This window comes from Anneissia japonica, unplaced genomic scaffold (assembly GCF_011630105.1).
Source record: "Anneissia japonica isolate Jap-2015-1 unplaced genomic scaffold, ASM1163010v1 scaffold287834_len5846547_cov211, whole genome shotgun sequence".
Lineage (NCBI taxonomy): Eukaryota > Metazoa > Echinodermata > Crinoidea > Comatulida > Comatulidae > Anneissia > Anneissia japonica.
In genome coordinates this window covers 1,643,221-1,666,587 of record NW_022704992.1, presented here as the reverse complement: position 1 = coordinate 1,666,587, position 23,367 = coordinate 1,643,221, and the positions used below count along the sequence as shown (strand labels likewise).

Here is a 23,367-nt window from a genome sequence, read left to right as displayed (position 1 = left end):
GTTAACAATATTGCAATGACATTTGAAAATGCAGAATGATTATAACATTTGTGGTTAGTAGCAGTAGCAAAGCCATAATTCTATAATATTAAATTTTATTTCATTGCTTCTAACTTGAAATGTCACAAAAATAAAGTAATCATTTATTAAATGTCATTCAAACAATTAATACAATGACATTTAAAAATGTTTAATATATTATACTAACATTTGGATTATGAAGCAATGACAAAGACATAAATGGTATAATATTTCTTAATGCAAATATAACAGCTTAAGCAAATGTCATGTATTGCTACTAGTACAGGGATAGTTTATGAGCAATTTACACGCGTGCTCGGAGTTGGACAGACGCCCAAGACATGTCTGCGACGAGTAGATTAGAAGCTATAATACCCAATGCACCGCTGAATACTCGGGGCATTTCATGTGCCAAACGACACATATAAACAATGCTGTACACACACACATTTAGGATTGTTTTAATACTGGAACAGCTGTAAGTGAAGAGACCCCACCGACACAATACATTACCATAAAAAAAAAAAATAACCCATTTGATATTTTCTTTCTTACTTCCTTCTTGTTGAAAACACTATGTTGACTACGGAAACAGTTGGTATACACACAAACACTGAGATTTTTTGTTGTCGACAAAACAGCTGATTGAAAAAAGAGTACCTCTTACCATTGCCACAAATTCCACTTCTATGTTCATTCTTTGCGATTTTGTCTAAACCTCTTCAAACATCAATAATACAATAATGACCTTTTTCATCTAAATCATTACATTGGATACTTCCCCACCCCCTCCTTATTAATAAAGCACTGGGTAATCAAAGATTATGGCTGTGAAACCACAAATTTTTCATTTTCCTTTTAACAACCTAGAGATACACGCTAGAGATACACCTTGAAGAAACATCCTGAAGATGCACCCTACAGATGCACAATATACTGTAGATGCACCCTGAAGATGGACCCTAGAATTGCACGTTGAAGATAAACCTAGAATATGCACCATGAAGATGCACCATGAAGATACACCCTTCCTGTACCTCATCAGCTGTGGCAGTGATAACAGACCGGAAGCATGCAATACTTCAACAAAATAACTACCTACACAGTTATACACCTCCAATTCTTTCACATAATTTACTGGTTATTAAACAATTTGCCTTGTTCAAGCCAATTTTCACACCTGTTCTAAAAATTCCTCCCCAACACGATGATTGAGTCTACAAGAAGGGTCTTTTTACAACATTATATGAGAGTATTACCTTGACACTACGTCAATTACATCTTATACACAAAGTTATTTCAAGATCAAAGGGGAAATGACAATTTGTAATTATAAAAAAAAATCCTTCATTAAGGGGCCAGCCTTGAGGAAATTAAACATGAAATTTTTTGAAAGGTGGGCAAGCAAGTACTCGATATTGTAGTTGGGAAATATAAGCTTAAGAAATTATGTCTGGGGTGGTTCTATTGGAGCTCTTCCCTAGGGATAAGCATAGGAAATTACATATTTATATTTTATCAACTCCTGGATTTTGTCACTCAAATGCTGGCCTGGAAATGAAGACAAGATCTATAAAGGAGAGACTGCAATATATGCAGTGTCTGAATCACCAATTAACAATTGGATATTACTAATGTTTAACCTTATATCTGTTAAATTAGTATATAGTTTTACCATTCACACATTACATACCATATACATAAGATTATCTTGATAAATACTGATGTACTTCTAAACACTGTATGGGCAGATTCAAGCAATTAGAATAATTTAAAAACACGGAAACATCATGGATTTTCGGATTTAATTACAACAAAAATATTAATGGTGTTCAAACTGCTGGAAGAAAAAATCATCAAATAAATGCTTTAATAATATTGCTAAACAAATAAAGAAATAAAGTAGTTACCTAGAATTATGAATTTGGGTGTGGTCATTTTTTTTTTTTATTTCACTTTCCTGCCTTATATATAATAATGGCATTTCATTTCCCTAACTAATATTTGTCAGAAATGCCCTTCCTTAAAAAAATGTTGACAAAAGCCTGGATATTAAAGCCATCCAAAATAAGATACATTCTCAGAAATCTCTAGACACTACAGTTTGCCAACTGATTAAGAGAGCTTTAACAAGAATGCGTGGATTATTTAGCTGATCCTTCAATTACTATTGAAGATGAGTTAATCCAAATCTCTCACCAACGCAGACTGCGGTTAAAGGGAACAAACAATATTTACAGGAAAGCAGTTGATATTTTAAGTGAACATAAAATATTTAAAGGGAAGTTTCAGATACTTAAATAGAAGAAAACGTTTGTAGAACTGTTTAATTAATAATAAACCAAGTACAGTATGATGTAAACTTACTGCAAGCTTTTTTTTGCGAGAGGAAAACGGTATTTAAAGGGAACAGACAATACTGTATTTACAGGAAAGCAGATGATATTTAAAGTTTTGGACACATTTACAGTAAGTCGCTACTTAAAACCCATTTATTTCAAAAAAATAATTGTTTAATACCAGGAATATGTATCTCTTTTTCCCTCTCAACGGAGTGGCCTGCTTTGTCTCCTGGGGCCACTATCTTGGTCGCAGACTCTGAGCACCCAGTCGTCTGTGATAGGGCAAATGTGAAACCTGCTCCTTTGTTTGCGCCACCTACGGTAGGTAGGGGAGCGGATTGTGCCAGGGCAGAGGCAGACGGTTGACCCTTTGAGACCTACCGCTGTTTTGCCACCACACCTTTATTATATTACTGTATAGTCAACATGTTTTTTGTTTTATAATTTCAAGTAAAGCGCATAGAAGCACTGCGCAATATGGGCTATTTAAATGTAAATTATTATTATTAAAGTGAAGAAGGCGGTATTTAAAAATAAAGAGACAATATTTGCAGGAAAGCAGTTGATATTTAAAGAGAAGACAGTATTTAAAGAAAACAGACAATATTTAAAAGGGAAGTGGCGGATATTTAAAGAGAGAAGACAGTATATTAAAAGGGAACATACATTATTTAACGGGAAGTGTCAGATATTTAAATACAAGAAAATGATATGGGGCGGGGGGAGAGGGACATGGTAGAGATAGGCCTATAATTATACTTCATACCTGGCTTAAGTTACATTCATTATTTCTTAAGTTAAAGCTTGAATGTTGAGGGCAGTGTGATATTGTGTTGCTTTAAAAAGGTACTGTATACTATATCATTATAATGCCTGTTATATTTATCATTATCTATGGTTAATACATTCCAACATACAAGTTGTAATACTTTTATTTCAGTTGGAATAAATAAAGGCCTATCCTGTTTTTTTGTTTTTTTTAATAACTAGGCCTATGGGGTTTACATAACTTTCCATAAATTACACATTAGTTTCTCTTAATGGTGCTGACAACATTAATCTTACGTTTGGATGTAAAAGTAATCCTATTTTATAAGCTATCCCTTTGGGATTGGCCACAATAATAACCTTTCGATTTGTACCACACAAGACACTCTCTTACGGTACATTATTATTTTCCTAAAATGAGAATAAGTTACAGCAAGCCAGTCGTTTGTCCACATAAAAAAATTAAGTTTGTTAGTGAGTGTTACTGTGACTTTAAGCATGCAGCATATTTAATTCAATTTGTTATATTCCATATTTCATCTTTTTTTAATACATACATATATCTCAATATACAGTATCAGTAGATGACTGTTGAATGAATAGCAATAAATATTATTATGAACAATTATAACACATGCAAGTTGTAGTACCTTACATTTACTTACATTTGAATTACTAATTATTAATGCATATATAAACAAACAAAAAAGCAACATTACACAAATCAAACTCCTAAATATACTGATATACTTAAAATGGCTAAAGATTGTTGTTAAAAAAAAAGAAGGAAAATACACACACAAAAAAAACCAGATTCACCGTTGTTCCCAAATGAAGCATTATTTAATATAATAAAAACTTTATTTTCTTAAGATTAAATTGGAAATTTATTTTATCCTAACATCCGACAACACAAAACCAAAAAAAACCCCCAAAAATGAAAGTGTATTACAGATTTGCGTTGCAATAACTTTAAAATACACAAATCACATTATAAGCAAGCAGACATGTCAGGTTAGTATGATAAAAATAGCATTGTAATATTATTGGATAAGTTTCACCGAGGACAAAGTAATATAAATCATATATGGCTATGTTCTCACACGGCAGCTAACGGTTAGCAGGATCTGGATCCTGCTAACCGTTAGCTGCCGTGCGTCCATACGAGAAAATCCCGATCCGGATACCAAGAATAATGATGATCCAATCACTGGCCAGTAAGAAACTGGAAATTGTAAACGCGTACGTGTGATTAGTTGATGATAGAAACGCGCTCAACTTGCTTACCGATAGCGTTTGCTAACCGTTAGCGGTATCCGGATACCGTTAACGGTTAGCGCTAACCGATCGGATGTTCTGACACAGGTGCTAACGGTTAGCGTTAACAGTTAGCTCCCGATCCAGATACTACGGCTCTCATGAGAACCAGGCTTACGTCAATTGTCAATCACACTGTTAGTATCAATCACTGTAGCTGGTTAAAAAAAGAATATGAAAAATAATATTAAATATACATTTCACAAACGGCAAATTCGCTGGTTTATTAGAATGCTTACCAGGTTCAGGCACGAGAGTTGATGGATAACTTTCACAGGATACGATACCTGTAATAAACAAGGAGTCACTTTCATGAATATCTCTCTTTAATATTACTTTTGTTTGACAGACTTCAGACAAGCATGTACTCAGATCAGATATCTGTCAGACTAATGTTCCATCAATGTTTGGTTTGACATTATCTGATATTATGCTGGTTTCAGACAATTATCTACTTCATCAAAGTCTGACTATACATGTTCTGTTCAGGCTGACACACAAATGTGAGAAGCTAGACTATATGATTAGTTTGAGTGAAGGTGAAAACACTTTAAGGATATGGCACCTCTAGACAACCGGATAAAATCCTCTAAGACAAGAAAAAATGCTATCAGTATTTTTGTAACTCGGAAAGAGAACTCTTTAAATTGAGCATAGTTGGCAACTATCATCGCTTCACCTTTACAGAATTGAATAATAGCAGATGGTTTGTCTAAGATTTTTTACATTCTTTTTCCTTTTTGATTTTTGTTTGCCAAATTTGGAATTAGAAACTTAGCAGGGCTCCTGAGGATCCGTGGCAGTCGTAGTACGGCGCCAGTGCCGTCATGTCTTTTATCCCGCCTAACTCTCATGCGAAGGTTATTTTTGAGGAGTTCAGTGATCCAACTCCAAATAAAGCCCAATGCTGAGGATTTGAACTGAGGTATTCAGCAAAGAAGCAGCACATTACCTCTCAGCCAATGCTCAGCTCAAAATAAATTTAATGGATTCCCAGATTTTTCACATAAGATGTTTTTTTAAAGAAATTAGTAAACATTCTTGTGCAAGTTATTATATATTTGGAAATACATTAAATAAATTTAAAATGTTTGTGTATGCAACAATGGTTCGTTTATTTTTAGGCATCTACCCTGTACCATAGTTCTCACTACACATTAACGAATAAAAGCCACAAACACGTTGAAATCAGTTTGCAACACAAAGGGCTTCACACCTACATGGGGCAGTATGTTAAAAAGTAGCATTCAGCTATAGACCTTTAACAAAATATCCAGAATGCACAAGCGGGGTGGGTGGACACCACCACTACAAAACCTGGTAGAATTCAAATCTTAAAGTTGGTGACTATGATTACAACTTTTGTTGTCAATTTGCAACAGAAATTACAATACCTGTAAATAAAAAAGATCAATAGCAAATGTCTGTAGAATATTGCATTTCTTGATGACAAATCTTTTGATGAAAAAATTGAGGTTGCCATCCCAATACCAGCATCAGTGACCAAAAAAAAAATAAATTTTTCTTTTTAAAAATATTTTTTATATTTTTATTTTTATTTTTTTATATTTTTATTTTTTTTAAATATCTTTTTAAAATATTCTTATTCTCCATAATATAAACTTTCAAATTTAGCTTTACTAAAATTGACTTAATATTGCCAAAGTTATGAGTAAATGTATTAAAGCTTCTATGTACTAAAGTATACAATACTGCCACATTGTTTGGTAATTACCCAGTTTACCAATTATTGGCAGTACGGAAAGGCAAGCCTCATTCAGAATATTCTATTTAAAGTTCATCCATATATTTTTTAAGTACAATATCCATGGAGGTATTGTATATCACAACATCCATTAGAGGATTTAACCTGATTACTCATCAACATCTCTCTGGTGATCTTCATTGAATGTCATTTCAACTTTTTTCCAGACATGCTTTCTAATTATTCTAAAATTAACTTGAGGTCAAAATGATGGGGAACTGCAATTCATAAAAATGTTGGGGGATATGTCTTTCACTGGGGTTCAAGAGAGGAGCCTTAACATTTCTGCAGATAGAGATCAGCAGGACCTGAAAAACAAGCCCTAATTGGTCATAATCTATCTTTTGCAATGTTGGCATTGACGATAATATGGGATTCTTTTGTTTGTTGTGTAATGGTTTTATTTCATACCAGTGGTAGATCCAGAAATTCGAAATAGAGGGAGCACAGAGAAGAGTTTAAAACATTTTTTAAACTTGCAATACAAGAGAAAAACTTAGATGTCGCCTACATATAATATAATTACAGGTCCTGGCCTTTGCATATTACAGTGATCACAGCTATTTTTGATTGCAACTCACTAGTCGACATTTGCTCTCCTGGGAGATGGATATTTTACGACTCAGAGGAAGCCTTATGATGACTATGAGTAGAAACTATCAAAGAAATGACCGAAACATTTGATTCTGCTACAAATAATACCGTCAGCAAGGGTATCCAAGCCCTGCAAAGAGCACAAGAATCGTGATAACATACGTTGGACAATCAACAAAGTACCTGGCAATTCGCTAGGTGATCATTAAATAATTTAGAATGCTGAACTTGAATTTGAAACAGTAAAATGAAATGTAGAAAAGGAAATTAAATCAACGTAGACATAGAAGTCTGCCAAGTGCAAGCATTAAGACAGAAAATGCTAACAAGTATACACACAAAATGAGCAAGCGCTCTCATAAAAACAATTTCCAAGTTGAGTTTTCTTGTCAAAATACTTAGTATAAGAGAACTTGTTTGACAGACATTATGACTTAAAGATATAGTGTTTAGCTAATATATGTGAGTAAAAAGAAACAATTCTGAAGCATGTATTCCAAATGATGTTTAAGAGGGGGTGTACATATTGTTCAATGGGTGATTATTTAAATTGGGGCATTCATTGGTAAAGTCATTACAGTATAACATCATTTACGCAAGGTACTATTTTCAAATAATTCAATCATTCTCCCAACTCTTCATTCAATGTATATTCATTATTTTCAATTGACATATTTAGGAGAGCCACTAGACCAGTGATTTAGTTCATTTTTTTGGCGATCCTGTCCAGCCAATTGAGGTCAGACTCACTTGTTGTATTCTGTGTATTTTCAGATAGTTGTATATACTTTTCTCACTGGCGTCATATTTTAAAAAATATAAATCAATCTTATTAAAGGAATTATTATAACATTATAAGAATAATTTAATTAAGCATTTTATTTCATTTTATGTTTCTGATTAGTTCTGATTGTTTTTGTGTATTTCATTTTATATGAAGGATAGGGAGCAAATATTGTTCAGGATTTCGCCCATTCTCTATCGGGGCAATGCATGATGTTTTTCTCCTATATGCTTTTTGCCAAATAAATATTATTATTATTATTAACAATTGAAACTAATACAGAAATAACATTTTTTGAGTCTTCACCTAACCTGTTTGAGACTACCTGTATGTGGCGTCTTCAAACATACATGCTAGGTGGCGGTATTTACACCTCTGAGCAACAGATTCAAATATAAGTAAATGTTTAATTTTTCATAAGTAACCCTCCAGCCTTTTAATAAAAAATAAATAAAAAAAAAAAATCATTTTAACATTTTAACAATTAACATGAAAAATGTTTGGACATGGCTATTATATTTGTTGAGCAATTCAAAAACAACAGTGAACCAGTTTGTTTTTAATTAGGACCCATCAAAAAACTTGCGAAGTAGTATTCATTGCGGCATTAAACGTGTTGGTAACATTTCTGAGTGACAGACATGGCGACGGTGTGTTTCCCAGAGGGAACTTCTTCAGACACAGCAACCTGCATCTCATTCATGCATGTATTGGTCGCCACAGGTGAACGCGCAGTCACTGAAACAAACCAGAAACGTCATCCATGCAACGGTGTGACCAGTGTATCCCGACTGTGGGAAAACATGGAAAACTAGCTGACTGGATAGTGTAATTCCATCGCAGATGTAACTCCATCGCAGTGATAGAGATCGTAAATGTTGGGTAAATCCTAGGGGGAACATCATTCAGGTATAGGATCGGATGGTTTTAATTATTGTGTCCATTGAACAGGGACTTCGATGGCAAAACAAAGCAATGCATGGTTAAGGTGAAGGAATTTTTTGCTTCGTCATTGTCAAATTTCAGGAGAAAAACAGGTCATGTTTTATGTGCATCACCTGGTGTGATATCACAAATTGCTGCAGGGATTGTACAACCAACACCACGATGCCGCTGGACATTCAAAGACACGCCTTCATGTTACATCAGCTTTGAATTACAGTGACTAAATTGAATAACACCACTAAACAATCCTTCTATTAATAACATGCTTTTCGGGCTTGAATACAAATTATTTTATTTCCCATATTGCTTTTAATCTCGACACTTCCAACAAAGAAAAAGTCTCAAAAGATTTGATCTCAAGATAGAAAATAAAATTCATTGTTTAATCTTCTCTCTTGGTATTTAAATAAATCTATCAAATCACTTAAAATCTTCTATATAATTTTACGCCTTTAGATATAATTTAACAATTTATTTACTTTTAGACATCGATACACATTAACCTATATAATTGTAAGATTGTAGAGGTGGAGTGAGCTCCAGAAGCCAACGGAAGTGCAAGTAAATTGTGGGACAGGATTTCTAGGCTAGACGAGAAGTTGAATAGATATGCCTAATTTAATCTCCTTTCATATGAACCAAAATGTAGGCAGACATAAACCTGTAATTAAAAATTCTGTATACAGCTTTTGATTATTTATATCAACCACAAGATATATAGAGACTATTAGGATTAAATCCTATTAGCATTACATTATTTATATAACTATTCTATATGTTGCTATATAATTTAAACAACATATAAAACGATTATTAGGTGTCTTCTTTGATTCTTGCAGAATATCGTCTGGTTTGGCACTATACCTCTAGAGTCATGAGCTGTCAGTCATGACAGGGCTGTACCAACCAACCATAATATTTAAGATAGTGTCTGAGTTAAGGTAATAATCAATTAATATTTAAATTGCTTAATATTATTTGTATAGCATATCTAAGTTATAAGCTTTATATTAATAATTAGAAGAAAATATATATTCTTTGTCAAGTAACAAGTATATAAACAAATATACTTTGTTCCATAGACCTTTAAATTAATCAATTTGTTTTACCAAAAATTCTGTAAATAAGCAAAAACTGAACATTGATCTCGCACTATGGATATTGGTGCTATATAAACGATTGGTTGATTGACAATATAAGTAGTGGCATTTCTAGAAGACTTGAAGTAGGGTTGGGGGCTGATGGGGGCGTGAAGCTAAAGAAATAAAACAATATTTCGGAGATATTGTATCGTTCTTTGAGACATGATTTCATATGTTCCTAACAAATGAACATGTTTATAAACTGAAAACAAAACAGTCAGTCATATTTGAAATCTGGAAGCAAAAGATAAAAACAAATTTCACCTAGTTGGCAAGTATTTGATAGGTGAGGAAACGAGCTCGCATTCATAAATATGTTGTGAGATTAGTACGAACTCATTGATGTCGTGCAGTGTAACACTTATTTACGATTGACAGCTTGTATATCAACTGACAAAGTTTAAAAAGTATTTTTTAACAAAAGAAAAAAAAAGGGCTGTAAAAAATTAATCAGGTGAAAATAAAGGAAGGAAATAATGATTTACTAAACCGAAAATATAGAAGAAATAAAGATGGAAGGATTAGATATTCTGATGAAGATTATTATAATGTATGATTCAGTTTCACTAAAACATTCTGTGTAAATAAACACTTGCCAACTTGATATTGTAAATCATTTTACTGATTGATTGATTGATTGATTAAATGATTGATTAATTGATTGGTTAAGTTTATTTGGTTCTTATACTATAAAAAATATTACAGAAAAACAATACAAAAACAATACAGTGGCAGATGATAACGAAACATATTATGATCTACCTTCAAGTTCTTTTGAACATTAAATACTCTAACAAAAACAATGAAACAAATAAAACAATTAAACAAAAAACTTCTCCACAAGAAGACCTCAATTCTGCGAAGCTTTAAAATATTAATCTCAGAATTGACCTTACAATGATAACAACCAAATGTATAGTACATGGATGGACAGGTGTTTTTATATCATGTTTGGTTTTCTTGTTCCACAATTTCAAATACTGGACACGAGGGACTGTGACAGTAGGACTGCAGACCATCTCCCTACTAATCGTGTTTGTCACCACAACATTACTAGTGGTTGGATCAATATGTCATATTTAATAAGAGGACGGTTGTTCACCAGCACTTGCAATTGTGGTGAAGCAAATAGAAATATAATTTAATGAAATAATACTTTGATTGATGGTATGGTCAAATTTAGCATGATCCGGTACTCTTCACCTGTTTTTCAAATACAAAAGGCACTACTACTAAATGTCCTTCTGAAGAAATTTAATCAAAGCCTAAATGATTATAGTACAAGAAAATAATCATGAGAGAATGTTTGTAGAGATAATGCAAGATTATCTAGCTAACTTCTTAGAAACCAATATAAGCCGACAAAGTTCAGCTAACCTATTACATCTGATAAGTTGCCTCTGCCTAATTGCATTTTCTGTACTAAAGTACACACGATATACAGTATTTATACCTGTATTTCTAGGACTTTTTGTACTTAATGCTCTGTCACACATATAATTGTAAAGGTATATTTAAAGATAGGATTAGATATACAGTATGCAAAACATGATTTAAGGGATTAGGAAAGTCATCAGATTCAAGGGATTAGGAAAGTTACCCATGATCCCAAAACAATCTAGTGCTTTACAATTCCTCCTATAAATCTCCATCCACTCTCATGGTTTTATGTGACAAATACCGTGATTTGCCCATATATGGGTAATATATGCCATCATCATGCATACAGTACTGTATTAAAGAATATCACCGTCACAGAGAAATTGATGCAGTGAACAGAACTCTAAACTAATAGCACCCTAACTTCAACCTAAAAAGATCTCTATTCATAATAATTAAACTGGCAAGGATAATGTAATTATGGGATTATAGTAATCATGAAATTTTATAACCATAAATTATAGACTTTAATATTATTTCTTCTTTCCATTATTTTTATAATTAAAATTAAATGTGGATTCATTTTGTATCTAATATTTTTTGGACAAAAAAATACAATGTTTTGAAATGTATTTAATATACACCACTTTATTGACAGATTCTAAACAGAGCTAACGCCAGGGAAATTTCTATCGTCTGCCGGCATGTACAGCGTTTAAACAAACAAGTCCGCTGTGAGTTGTCAATACCAGTTTACTGACCAAAGCCTCACAAGGGATTTTCCCTAAATTTAGCTTGGCTTGTGAAATGTTTCAGCGACATACCTCGCCCCCACAGGTATAAGTTCCCTAGCGGAACAGATCCCTTAAGAGAGTACTTCAATAAGCTAATTATAAGAAAAATATTTGAAACAGACCTTCACATTAGTGATGGGTAGTCCTGATCAGCTGATGGACTGTCGAGACGTCCAACTATTCTCCAGTGACTTTAAGAAGTACATTATACCACAAAGGAAGGATGTATGAAATTAGTCAATAAAAGTTTGAAATCTAAAATAAAATAGTGGACTAAGAAATAGTGACAAACAAGGTCAATACTTTTGGACATACAGTATGCTTGACCAATTGCTTGTAGTATAAACAGTAGGAAATCAACTTTACAACAATTACTAGGAAACTGACCAATAGAGATGTAATCTTGACCAGTTACAGAAACATATCATCTACTTGGGCCTTGAAAAGCTACCCTTGACCAATTAGAAATATAATCATAACTATTTTCCATTGAATCTTTGAACAAGCGCCAATATTCGCAAAATAACCACAAAATTTATACTAGCTGCCTTCTTGTATGCCTAAATCTTTTTAGGCCTACTTATTTATCAGGATGGATTAACATTATAAGAACAGGGGATATAAGGGGTAAAAGGTAAATCCTTGTCAAGCCACTAGGGCCCATAGGGATTGGAGCTTATCCCCAGTTCCTGTAGCATGTAGCAGATATGAGTGTGATGCTCCCCCTGGGTGGGACGCTGGACCACCGTACGTTACTCCCAGCAGTTTGCTGCTACCCATTAATACATCTGGGTAGACTGAAGCAATGCAGATAAAGTGCCTTGCTCAAGGACACAAGCTAAATGCACAGTGAAGGATTGAAACCCTGACCTCAAGTTTGGGAAAGTAAATTATTTCCACTGTGCCAAACCACTTCCACGATTATAAGGGGTGGGGCACATTATTGTATTAAAAAAGTTGGAAATGGTGAGAATATAAAAATTTGAAGTGTCATTTCCCCCCACCCCCACCTTTCCACCCTCCGAATACACAACAGGCTTGTAAGCTAGTGGTTGGAATTCCAAATGTTTCAATACATAATTCGTAGAGGACATACAATCATGTTGTGTTCAATTGAATGTGTACTGTCTTTGTTCAATAAAAAAACATGGTTAACAACATGATTTTCTTGATTCATGTTTTGAGAAATTCCATTTGAATTGAATCCAATTGAAACATCACATTTGTTGATGTCAAATGCATAGTATGCTAAAGTATCAATGTGCACATGCTTAGCTTTTCACTTTGATAGAAAACGTTCAATGAATGCTTATTGTTACATTGAGTTAAACTTGACACATTATTCGATCTGGAATCATAAAACAATTTTGGCTACAAAAAAAAATCAGGTTGTATTTTTCTTTTTTCAATCCAACAGCAAAATAAATAAGGTACTGCACCCCAATATCTCATCATGAGCAAAGTTTAAGTCATAATCAAAATACAATCATATTAAAGGATTTGAACCCATGACCTGAGATTATAGGGTAAGCATCCTAACCACAAACCCATCCATAATTATTTCATCACATTCTAAATAAACCAACAGATAGAAATCAGTGGAGGACACAGAAACAGCGTTATTATTGGTTTGTCGTGGATTAGTACAAAAGGTGAATCCGTGAGGAAACGAGAGCGGTGGGTGGACAGGAAGAAAGTGACAGCCCTCTCGGTGGACACTTCAATTAAGCATAGCCCAAGACAGACGGCCATGACATAGATTTATTTCAAGGGTCACAAGTGGTCAACCATAGATAGTACAACAAACGCAGACTTGAACAGCATTTGTTTTAATGAATGAACTTTGACATGATTGCTCAGGTGTATTATCCACAGTACCTGACATGTGACTACTAACATTAATTATGAGTCATAATTCCAATTTGGTAATTTTAGATAAGTCATTTTTTATTTTCAATATTCAATTAAACCAAAAGAAATACCCAGATTTGGGTACAATAATTATTTGATTCTTTTCCACTGCTGCCCTAGACAAGAGTAAGCAATTGCTAATGATTGTATTGTTTGCTTATATATTTAATGAAAAATAAATGGAATGAAAATGAAATTAAAAATTATAAAAGAATGATTTTCCCATGTTAGCATAAACTACAAAACATAACCTATATAAACTACCAACATTTCATTATAAACACACTGCATATGGTTCCTATTAACTTATGGACATTGTAATTTAAAACACCACTTTTAAAAATTGTTTCTAATAAAGAGCAGATGTCTCTATAACATCAAGGGAAAACAGAATAGACTCAGTCAAGTGGAACTGTGCATATCCTATCAAATCTGTGCCTAATCAAACGTTTATCTAACTTTTACAACTTATTAGAAAGTTCTTTTTACAAAGGAGTTTGTCACCGATAATTTCAGGCAAAACAAATATTTACCTCACTAATGCAGAGCATGTCTAAGGTTCTTCAGAGATTTATTCTCTGATTTGCAGAACCGCAAGTAGCATTAGTGGAATATGTTGGCGATAATAACACATCTTATTGCTGATGTTCAAAAGTAGGATGTAGGTCACGATAAAATAGAGGAGTTAACAAAATCTACTTTTAATGCTGGGGGGGGGGGAAGGGGGGGGGATTTACCTATGCCAGGAGGTAAAGCATTGTCTCTTCTGCGATGAGATATATCTTTCTGTTTAAGAAAAGTTAATGAACTATGAACACTATCGAACGATGCAAAATGTTTGGCATTTTAGTTTTTTTTTTTATTACAATGAAAAATATTTTTGTAATGAGCTAAAAAGGCTGGAATAGGTTTATCTTGCGACGGTAGGAGATGCGATATTGTTATGCGATCGTTTTGCTCTTCAATATAGATTTTAACATGGTATTTTGTTTTATTTTTGTGCATGTTCTACTTTTTAGGCATATACACATTATCGGTACAAAAAACAAAACAAAAAAAAACGTTTCCTACAGACATACCCATTTTTTGTATTTTCCCAAAACGTGAGCAATACAATAATTTTTTTTTGTCCTTATAATTAAAATGTATGTATAAGCAGGAAACGAGTCTCCAGCAACATAAGGTTTCTAGGATACCAACTTAAGCACATCATTTTCAAATGTTTTCACATAAAAACAAATTTTCTTACTTTTCCATCCATTTTTCATTTAAATTTACTGCTGAAGTTGTTGGAGTGAAAATCGCATCTGTTAATGTTATGTTAAATAATTAGGTAAATTTTAGGTAATGAGGAATAAGGGACATTCCATCTATCTGACTGTGGTCTATCGTCTATAATCATACCCTGCTATTTCAAGAGCATGATAGACAGATTACTTTACAAGTATCTATTTCAAGTATTTTGAAAACTGAAATAAGTTAATCACAGTAATGTTCCCTGAGAGATAGTGATACAATCCAAGGCTAGAAAAAATACACGACTGCGCAACTGGCGGTCGGAGGCAACATGAATGTCCCAGAGGCATTGTGGGTAAAAAAAATAACATTTGGTGCTAGAGGCGTTATCGAGACAACTTTCATGGGCGGAGATGCACAAATTATTTTCCAGGCCTGATGCCATCTATAAGAAAAGCTAGTGAACTATGAACTCTGTCTTGAAATAATATGTATGAGCTAAAACTGAGTCTCTATCATTGTAAGACTTTGAGAATTCCAACTTGAGTACAATATCTTTTATTCCATTCACATAACACAGATTTTCTTATTAATTTTCTCTCAATTTTTCATTTAAATTTACCTACATTATGAAATCTTTTGTAATTTGGACAATAATGAAAACCAGTGCCTGTGCATTGAATATGTCATCAAGGAGCCTTTGGAAACCTAACATGTCTCCTTATCATGAAGGGAGTCGAAATCACATCTGGGTAATTCCATGTAAAATCAACCAAAAAAAAAACGTAAATCGCTTGGATTTTGTTTCTAATTTTAGTATATGGCTGGGACCCATGAGAAACGATCAGAAATGAAAATTTTTTTTATCTCGGGCTTTTAATCAATGAGATATGCACTAACAAAGTTTGAGCTACGTAGTGATACCTTATACCGTTTAACTGACCATATCTCGATAAGTATAGCACCTATTGAGCTGATTTTGGTGTCATTTAAAAGCTACTGAGTAGCTCTATATTAAACTGTCTAAATAAATGTTAACTCCTCAAATCAACCATAAAAAAGTTGCTATAGATTAAAAAATGAACAAAATCTGAGAGATTAATTTTTTTTTTTTTTTGGTTGCTTTGACATGGAATTTCTAATCTGTTACATTAATCAGTAAATTTTAGGTATGGAGGAATAAATAACATTCCATCTAGCTGTCTATCTATCATCACTTATACCATGGTTATTTCAAAAGCATGACAAACGGTTTCCTTTATAAGTATCTTGTCCAAGTATTTTGTAAAAAAGCAATAAGTTAATCATAATAATGTTTAGTGTAAATATGCAATGACACAAATGACATCTTCGATTATATTCAATCAAAATTATATCACTTTTTTATATGAACTTTTCAATGAACATGTTGAAATTATGGAAGACAGGTTGCCTCCTACAATGTCTGATGACCATGAAACAAGCTACCCAAGAGATAACGATGCCATCTATGATATATTTCTTTTTGGGTGGGGGAGAAAAAATACATAAAGAATTGAAAAGTCACACCCAGACCCTGAACCAGAAAGGCAAACAACTTATTAAAAATATCCATTCATTCATATATAATTTTGACAAGTCCAAGGACCAAAATAACAGCTGACAATGAACTTTATCTGTAATTAATAAATAAAAATTATCAATAAGGCATCTATCCAAAAACTTTGAGATATGTGAAGGCTTACTTTTTCATGTTTGTCCAACATGCACTATACATTGTAAATACAAACAAGTTAGTTTTTTTTTATCACCAAGTTGCCAAGCATGTACTCTACCTAGGACAGCTTCTTCCTCCCCAAGTTCTCAAAAATAATTCCTAATGACAAATAAACTCCACTTTCTGGTTAAGTACAGGATGTATATTTTTAAACATCATACAGTATTTCAAAAAGTGATATAAACTTAATATAGTGTATACTTGCATTTGTTATTTACAGGCTTAAATTGTTCTAACATTTTTTGAGTGTAACAGTTTGCGATACCAAATAGGGGCCTTCAGTTGTGACAATGTGAAACTAGGGTAGATTCACATATCCATGACCCTCTTGCATCTTCTACGCAACACAAAATTTACCTAAACCATGTTCTAGAATTCATATGACAATGAGAACTACAAGATATTAAACTAATAAACGTTACCATTGGTGCAGCAGTTTTGGCTCGGACTTGCTACCCTAAAGGGTGGGGTTCAACGTACTTGCTGTTCAAGTTGCTTGTGTCCTTGGGCAAGGCACTTTATCCATGTTGCCTCCCTCTCTCCACCCAGGAGTAAAGGTACAAGATAAAGTATATATGTAGTTATTTTTCCTGTAATAATGTTTTTGTGTTGTCTGTTTTGTATTTTTCCCCCTTAAAAATCTATACTGTATAAATAACAGTTTTCTAATGTATTTATTGTATATTAGACAGATACATGCTGTAGATTACAGCACATTCATGTCCACATCATTCCACAACAACATAGGCATCTTTCCAATGAATGTAGAGGAGCACTCTAAGACTTATTTTTGTAGAGCACTATAAAAAAAATGACATTATTATTGCTCAAAATCTATTAATAATAATAATTAATAATAAAATTTAAAATAATTAATCTATTAATTATGCATGTTTTAAATAAATATATATATCTCTAGTAAATTCTGAATCTCTCAAAGAATTAAGAATTTGAATAGATGATTTAATTGAAAATTAATTATCAGCTACAAGGAAACGCTGGTTCAATGTGAAATTTCACAAATAGCAGGCGGTGGCTTTTTACACAAGATGCGTGTATAATCAAGGAAATAAGGTAGTAATACAGTGTAACTTTAAAGAGAAGCCAGTCTAGCTTGAATTGTGACATCGGGTTAAGAGTATGCTACTGGCGTGATACTATTATAAACATTCAATGTCATTGCACAAATTAACACAAATCAACAAAAACTATACGGCTTATGACACATACAGGGTACTATGTTGAAGAAAGCACCCTATCCAACATAGACGCGTTCTTACGTACAAGCATTTTTATTCTCAGCTTGAGATCGTTAATTCAATTTAAATTCTGACATATCTATACAGAGCACTGAAAGAAAATGAAGAATTTTGTTCAAATTTTGATAAAAACTCTACTCTCTTGTGGTCATGTAACCTCTGTTAACTTCATGTGTGCAAATAAAAAAATTAGAATTCGCAAAAGGTCGGAGGAACATTTCCTCAAATTGGTGCATTTCAGTGAGCACATGCAAAATCTTGCTCAGGTGTGGAAATTCCTTTGAGAATTCACAATTACAAGAATCCATTCTACATATCACATGATCACTGAGTAATTAACCTATCAGGTGAAAGCTGCAGGCAGTGTGCCAGATCATAAAATTTTCATTTTCTTAAAAACTACCGTATTGTATACCATGATGTGCCTATATATGGTCATGATGTGATGTCATCATTACCATATTTAGGCATGTCACATGTTTTTGCAAAAATAAATTTTGATAGTCTGGACAGGTCGTAAAAAAATGAAAAACAACATGTGAAATAAAGATACCACCAAAGTGATTCTCCATCTCCACTTTTAACAAAGCTTCAATAGATGGTAGCAGCATTATGATTTGAATGAGTAAAAATTGAAATATGATGCAAAAGATTAAAGCCATACTATCATATCCAGTAATTGACAGCAACAAAATAGATAACATGTCCTCCACTAAGCTATGACAAGTGACATCTCAGCTAAACAGCGATCATATTAAATGGCGTGGTGTACCAAGAGCAAGGCGTGGGAGCATTAAGCCCCTCTAAAAAATGTTTGTGCTCACTTTCCACAACTGATACTTTGCTGAGCATAAAAAATATACTCAAGTAGATAAAAATTAAGTCATACCACCCTATCTTGGCAGAACTGTGACCTCCCTCACTCATTGAGTACCTTCGCCACCTCCCTCCCGCTCCATAAGCCCACCCATATCATTATTCTTTGATATGCTATTGATTAAATGGAGTACCAGTGCCAGTAGAGTTGAAAAGTATAAATATAATTAAAACAAAGGAATAACAAATTTCAATATTTGCTTGGTCCATCCTTGTTTACAAAGCAAGGCCTATTAAGCGGACACAGAACCTAGTTATACTGGACTGCCAAAATGTCTAGACCTACAAATACTTGAGTTCAATAGCATATATATCACAAAACTCAATAAGGATTTCAGCGGCCAACTACGAAGTACAAAATATGGATTTGATTTTGTATTGAGCATCAGAAATTAATTATTGACAAGTTAAAAAATGTTTGAATTTCTTGAAAGTCAGGAAGTTGGAGAGAGTATGTATGACTCGACAACAGCGATTGGCACCTCAATGTTGCTATAGTGACTTCAAGTTGTGGAAGTAGCGGGTAAACAGGAAGAGTGATGTCTTCCATCGGGAAATAACATATTAAAACGAGATGATCATGATAATGGTCAACTCACCACTTGTTACTGATGTTAGACTGTTATTAGACACTCTGCTCTCGGCTGGTGAAACAGCTGAAATGGAACAAAGTCAAGACTGTTAAAACATGTTTCCTGTGAAATGATTTCTTGGTTCTTTTTGTATATAGGTAAGAGGCTTATAAACCAGCACCAGTATTATTAGTCTTATCATCATCATCATCATTATTTAAGCCATTATCAGTCTTTACCATCACTGCCATCAGTGCTATGATAGTGGACCTTTGTGCATGTCTCAAAAACACGTTTTGTACCACAAATGCATGTGTTTACCTCAGTGGCGTATCTAGAAGTCTTGAATTGGGGGCTGATGGGGGCGCAAAGGTGAAGTGGGGGGTGGGTGGCTCGATGATCAGTAGAGGGGCACTAATTCGCAAAATATGGTGATTTTAGGTGATTTTTAACTACTTGACCGTGATTTTTTGGGAGGCGACTGGGGACGCAAGTAATTTTTGGGGGCGGGAGCCCCCCGCGCCCTCCCTTAGATACGCCACTGGTTTGCGTATGCTCTTTGTGGGACTATAGCAGAGCAACAATATATAAGGGTTACATTATCACTATCTCCAATCATTACCACCACTACCATAAATGATTCTCATCACTTTGGTTAATGATCATCATTTTCAATCATCATTAACACTAATTTTTATGGAAATTCAACATCATTAACCATGACAACCACATTGTCATTATCATCATCAACAATTATCATCACTACTACCAACATTATCATTATAAGGCCAAAAAAAAAAAATTGTGTTGGCCACATTTTGAGAAAATAAAAAAAAAATTGGTAGGTCAGGAAAACTTTTTTTGTTTTTCTTTAACAACCAAGTATGTGTTTAGGCCTAAAAAGTAGAAAATACACAACTAATACAATAATTTTGGATTGGCATCGCATATCATCCAGCAAAATAAGCTAGCCTTGGCACCCTAACCTCACCAAGGCTATTCCAGCCATATTTGCTCATGAAAAAATATTGTTTGTTGTCAAAAGAAAAAAAAAATCTAAAATGCCACCCCTTAATTTCATAAAATGTGGGTAGGTCGGGCGTTGCTACACAGTAATTTTTTTTTGGCCTAGTCACCTTCCCACACTGACCTATAAGATGATCATCGTCCTCACACTAACAAATACCAACACAACCATTCCCATCACTATAGTACTACGGTATCATCCTCATCCTCTTCATTGATAACACTAATGTACTATCCATCTCCATGAAATCAAATACCATTCTCTAATTCATTTACATTACGTATGAACTTGTGAATTGAACTAAAAAAGCTAGGGATTAAACACAGGTACAAATAGGACACACATACCAGCATAAGACCTCTAATATATAAAAATCACAAAATCCTAAAAGCAATAAGTATAATTAGGACACAAAAATATCTTGAAAAATAATAGGCCTATACAACTGTGGTGGACCATCAAGGGAAGACAAATTTACATTGCATACTGTTAGACCTCCAATTAAAACATGTTTTTATTGCCTTTTCTCAGTTTTACCTAGCGTTTTTGAGATACAGTCTTCACAAGGCAAACAGATTATTATTATTACGGTAGCTATACTTATTTTTACAATGATTAGTTAGATTACCTACAGTATGCTTACTTTTAGCCAATTGCATTGTTTGGCTGCACTGTTTGGCTTATACATACATGTAGGTGGTTTTTCTTGCTAACCAATCGTCTTTCAGCTAGCAATGAAAGCTATAGCATACCTTGAAACAATGAAAATTCTTATTAATTTTAACCAATGGCAACATTTGAAGCGAATTGAAGACTGGATTGGATACACCACTTCCTCAGGTTTGCGTGTGAGCTCCTCTACTACCGCTGATGCTAATTTTTATTTGTCAGACCCTCTCAAGTCCCTCGGATTTTGTTCTGAATCATCTACATACATGGCGTCCAATACAGGAAACATTACTTAAAATGTGTTAAATTTACAACATTTAATAGGAAATTGTTTGAGGATAAGAAAGTATTAATTAACAATGGGAGACCAACTATGAAATTAGACTTCATAAATCACAGGGCAAAGAGAAAAAAATGTTTTATACCAGAAGATGAAGTATATTCATGGTAAGCAGGCTTAAAATTTAAATTTTATGATGTAGGGATTGTTTGGAAAGGTAATAGTGAATAGTAGAGAGTAGATTCAGACTGAATTTTGTGTAACTATGGGTGTGTTTCTACTGATAAACACAAAATAATCGATTTTTTAAAATCGTTTTTTTAATGAGTACCAGACAGCCTGCTGTTGTTGCAACTGCATTTTTGATTTTTCGAAAATCGGTTTTCGTGACGGAAATTACGTCACCATTTTGTTTATACAACACGTTGTTTTCCTAACTGTATAGGATAGTATCTTTCTCATTCCCGTCATGACAAGGAGTAAGATACGATGTGGGGCGAGAAGGCAAATGCTTTCAACTGTGCTCATCGGCACAATTATGAACGACGACCAAACAAGGACAATGGTAGGCCGAAAAGAACGGAGAGTCCTAGGCCCAATAATCCCCCCCCCCCACAAAATAATTACAAAACAAATTCGTCACTCCTCATGTTTGTTGACGTTTTTATCTTGTAGGCCTAGGACATGAACAAGAGGACAAATTTTTTTTAGTTCGCGCCTAATACGATCTAGTCTTTGCAGTGATTGACCTGGAGCTCACATTTCACCTTATAATCGCTTTTTTTGTGTTGCAGCTAAAAGGTGTACAGCCAAAATCGGTTATTTGCCGTTCAAACACGCTATCCATTGCGTGTTTTTAATCGATTTTTTTTAATCGCATAGAGGCTTTTCGCATGATGCGCTCTACAAATTCAACTATTATTATTATTAATCGCTTTTTTCAAACTGGTCCCGTCTCTACTGCGAGAATAAAAACGATTTTTCGAAAAAGCGATTTTTAATCGATTATTTCTTTCCAGTAGAAACAGGCCCTATGATTCACATTTGAACATACACTAAAATTTGATTCATTTTGGAAATCTTCCTTTGTCCGTGGCCCCAATATGAGCTCTGTCCCTATATCCCACTGGGAGATTATCCCAACTGCCCCCCCCCAACCCTTCTGCATATTCTTAAATTAACCTTAAGGTCGGACACTACTATGCATCAAGCATAAACTGTGACAACTACAATAGTGACAACATACTGAAACAAGAATGTATGACATAACAAATGATTCCACATGAGAATAAATATTTTATGAAATTTGTTGTTAAAGGTTAAGGGACTTTGAGTAAGTAAATGACCCAGTATTTGATTTGTCAAAGGACATAAACCTGCTATTCAAAAAAAGAGTCCTACTTTCCATAATCCTAAAGGCTTAGGGTTGTTTTTCCCCTGGTTCACAATAAAATGTCTGTCTTAGTTTCACAGAAAGCATATTTAAACCTAAATCACATTATTATATTAATGAATCAAAGAATAGTCATGGTGGGATGGTATGGGTGGGTGGGAATGAATGCGTAGGTGGGATGGGACAGGTGGGTGTGCTGGGCTGGGGCAGGGTGGATATGTTCACATTAAGACAAGGTGGTTTCAAGGTTTACAGACTAAAGTCACAGTTATTGTTGATTCATGCTAAGCGACTAACCCCAGGGGACAGTTCACCATAATTGGGATTAAACTCGTAGAAAACGTCAACAAAGACAAAAGCAAGAATTCAAGAATAAATACATCTAATTTATTATTACAGATATTCAAGATTTTTTCAAACAAAATAAAAAGGGAAAATGTTCAATTTTTTCTCAAAAACAGGTAATTTATCTGGACAATTGGCAGTATCTCATTTCTATATTTTTATTTTTGTCTTTTAAAAATATATATTTTGAA

General features: G+C 33.8%; 1 protein-coding gene across 4 annotated transcripts in view; it reads right to left on the bottom strand.

Moving 5' to 3' along the window:
- LOC117104866 overlaps positions 1 to 23,367 on the bottom strand; it is a 76,486-nt gene that overhangs the window by 34,501 nt on the left and 18,618 nt on the right. For 3 of the 4 annotated variants that reach the window (XM_033245738.1, XM_033245734.1, XM_033245736.1), the window contains 2 exons: positions 19,490 to 19,546; positions 4,688 to 4,735 (listed from right to left, as the gene is read on the bottom strand). In XM_033245738.1, coding sequence (XP_033101629.1) covers positions 4,688 to 4,735; positions 19,490 to 19,546 — 105 coding nt within the window. The remainder of the gene's footprint in view (positions 1 to 4,687; positions 4,736 to 19,489; positions 19,547 to 23,367) is intronic. The other variant, XM_033245737.1, reaches the window with a different exon arrangement.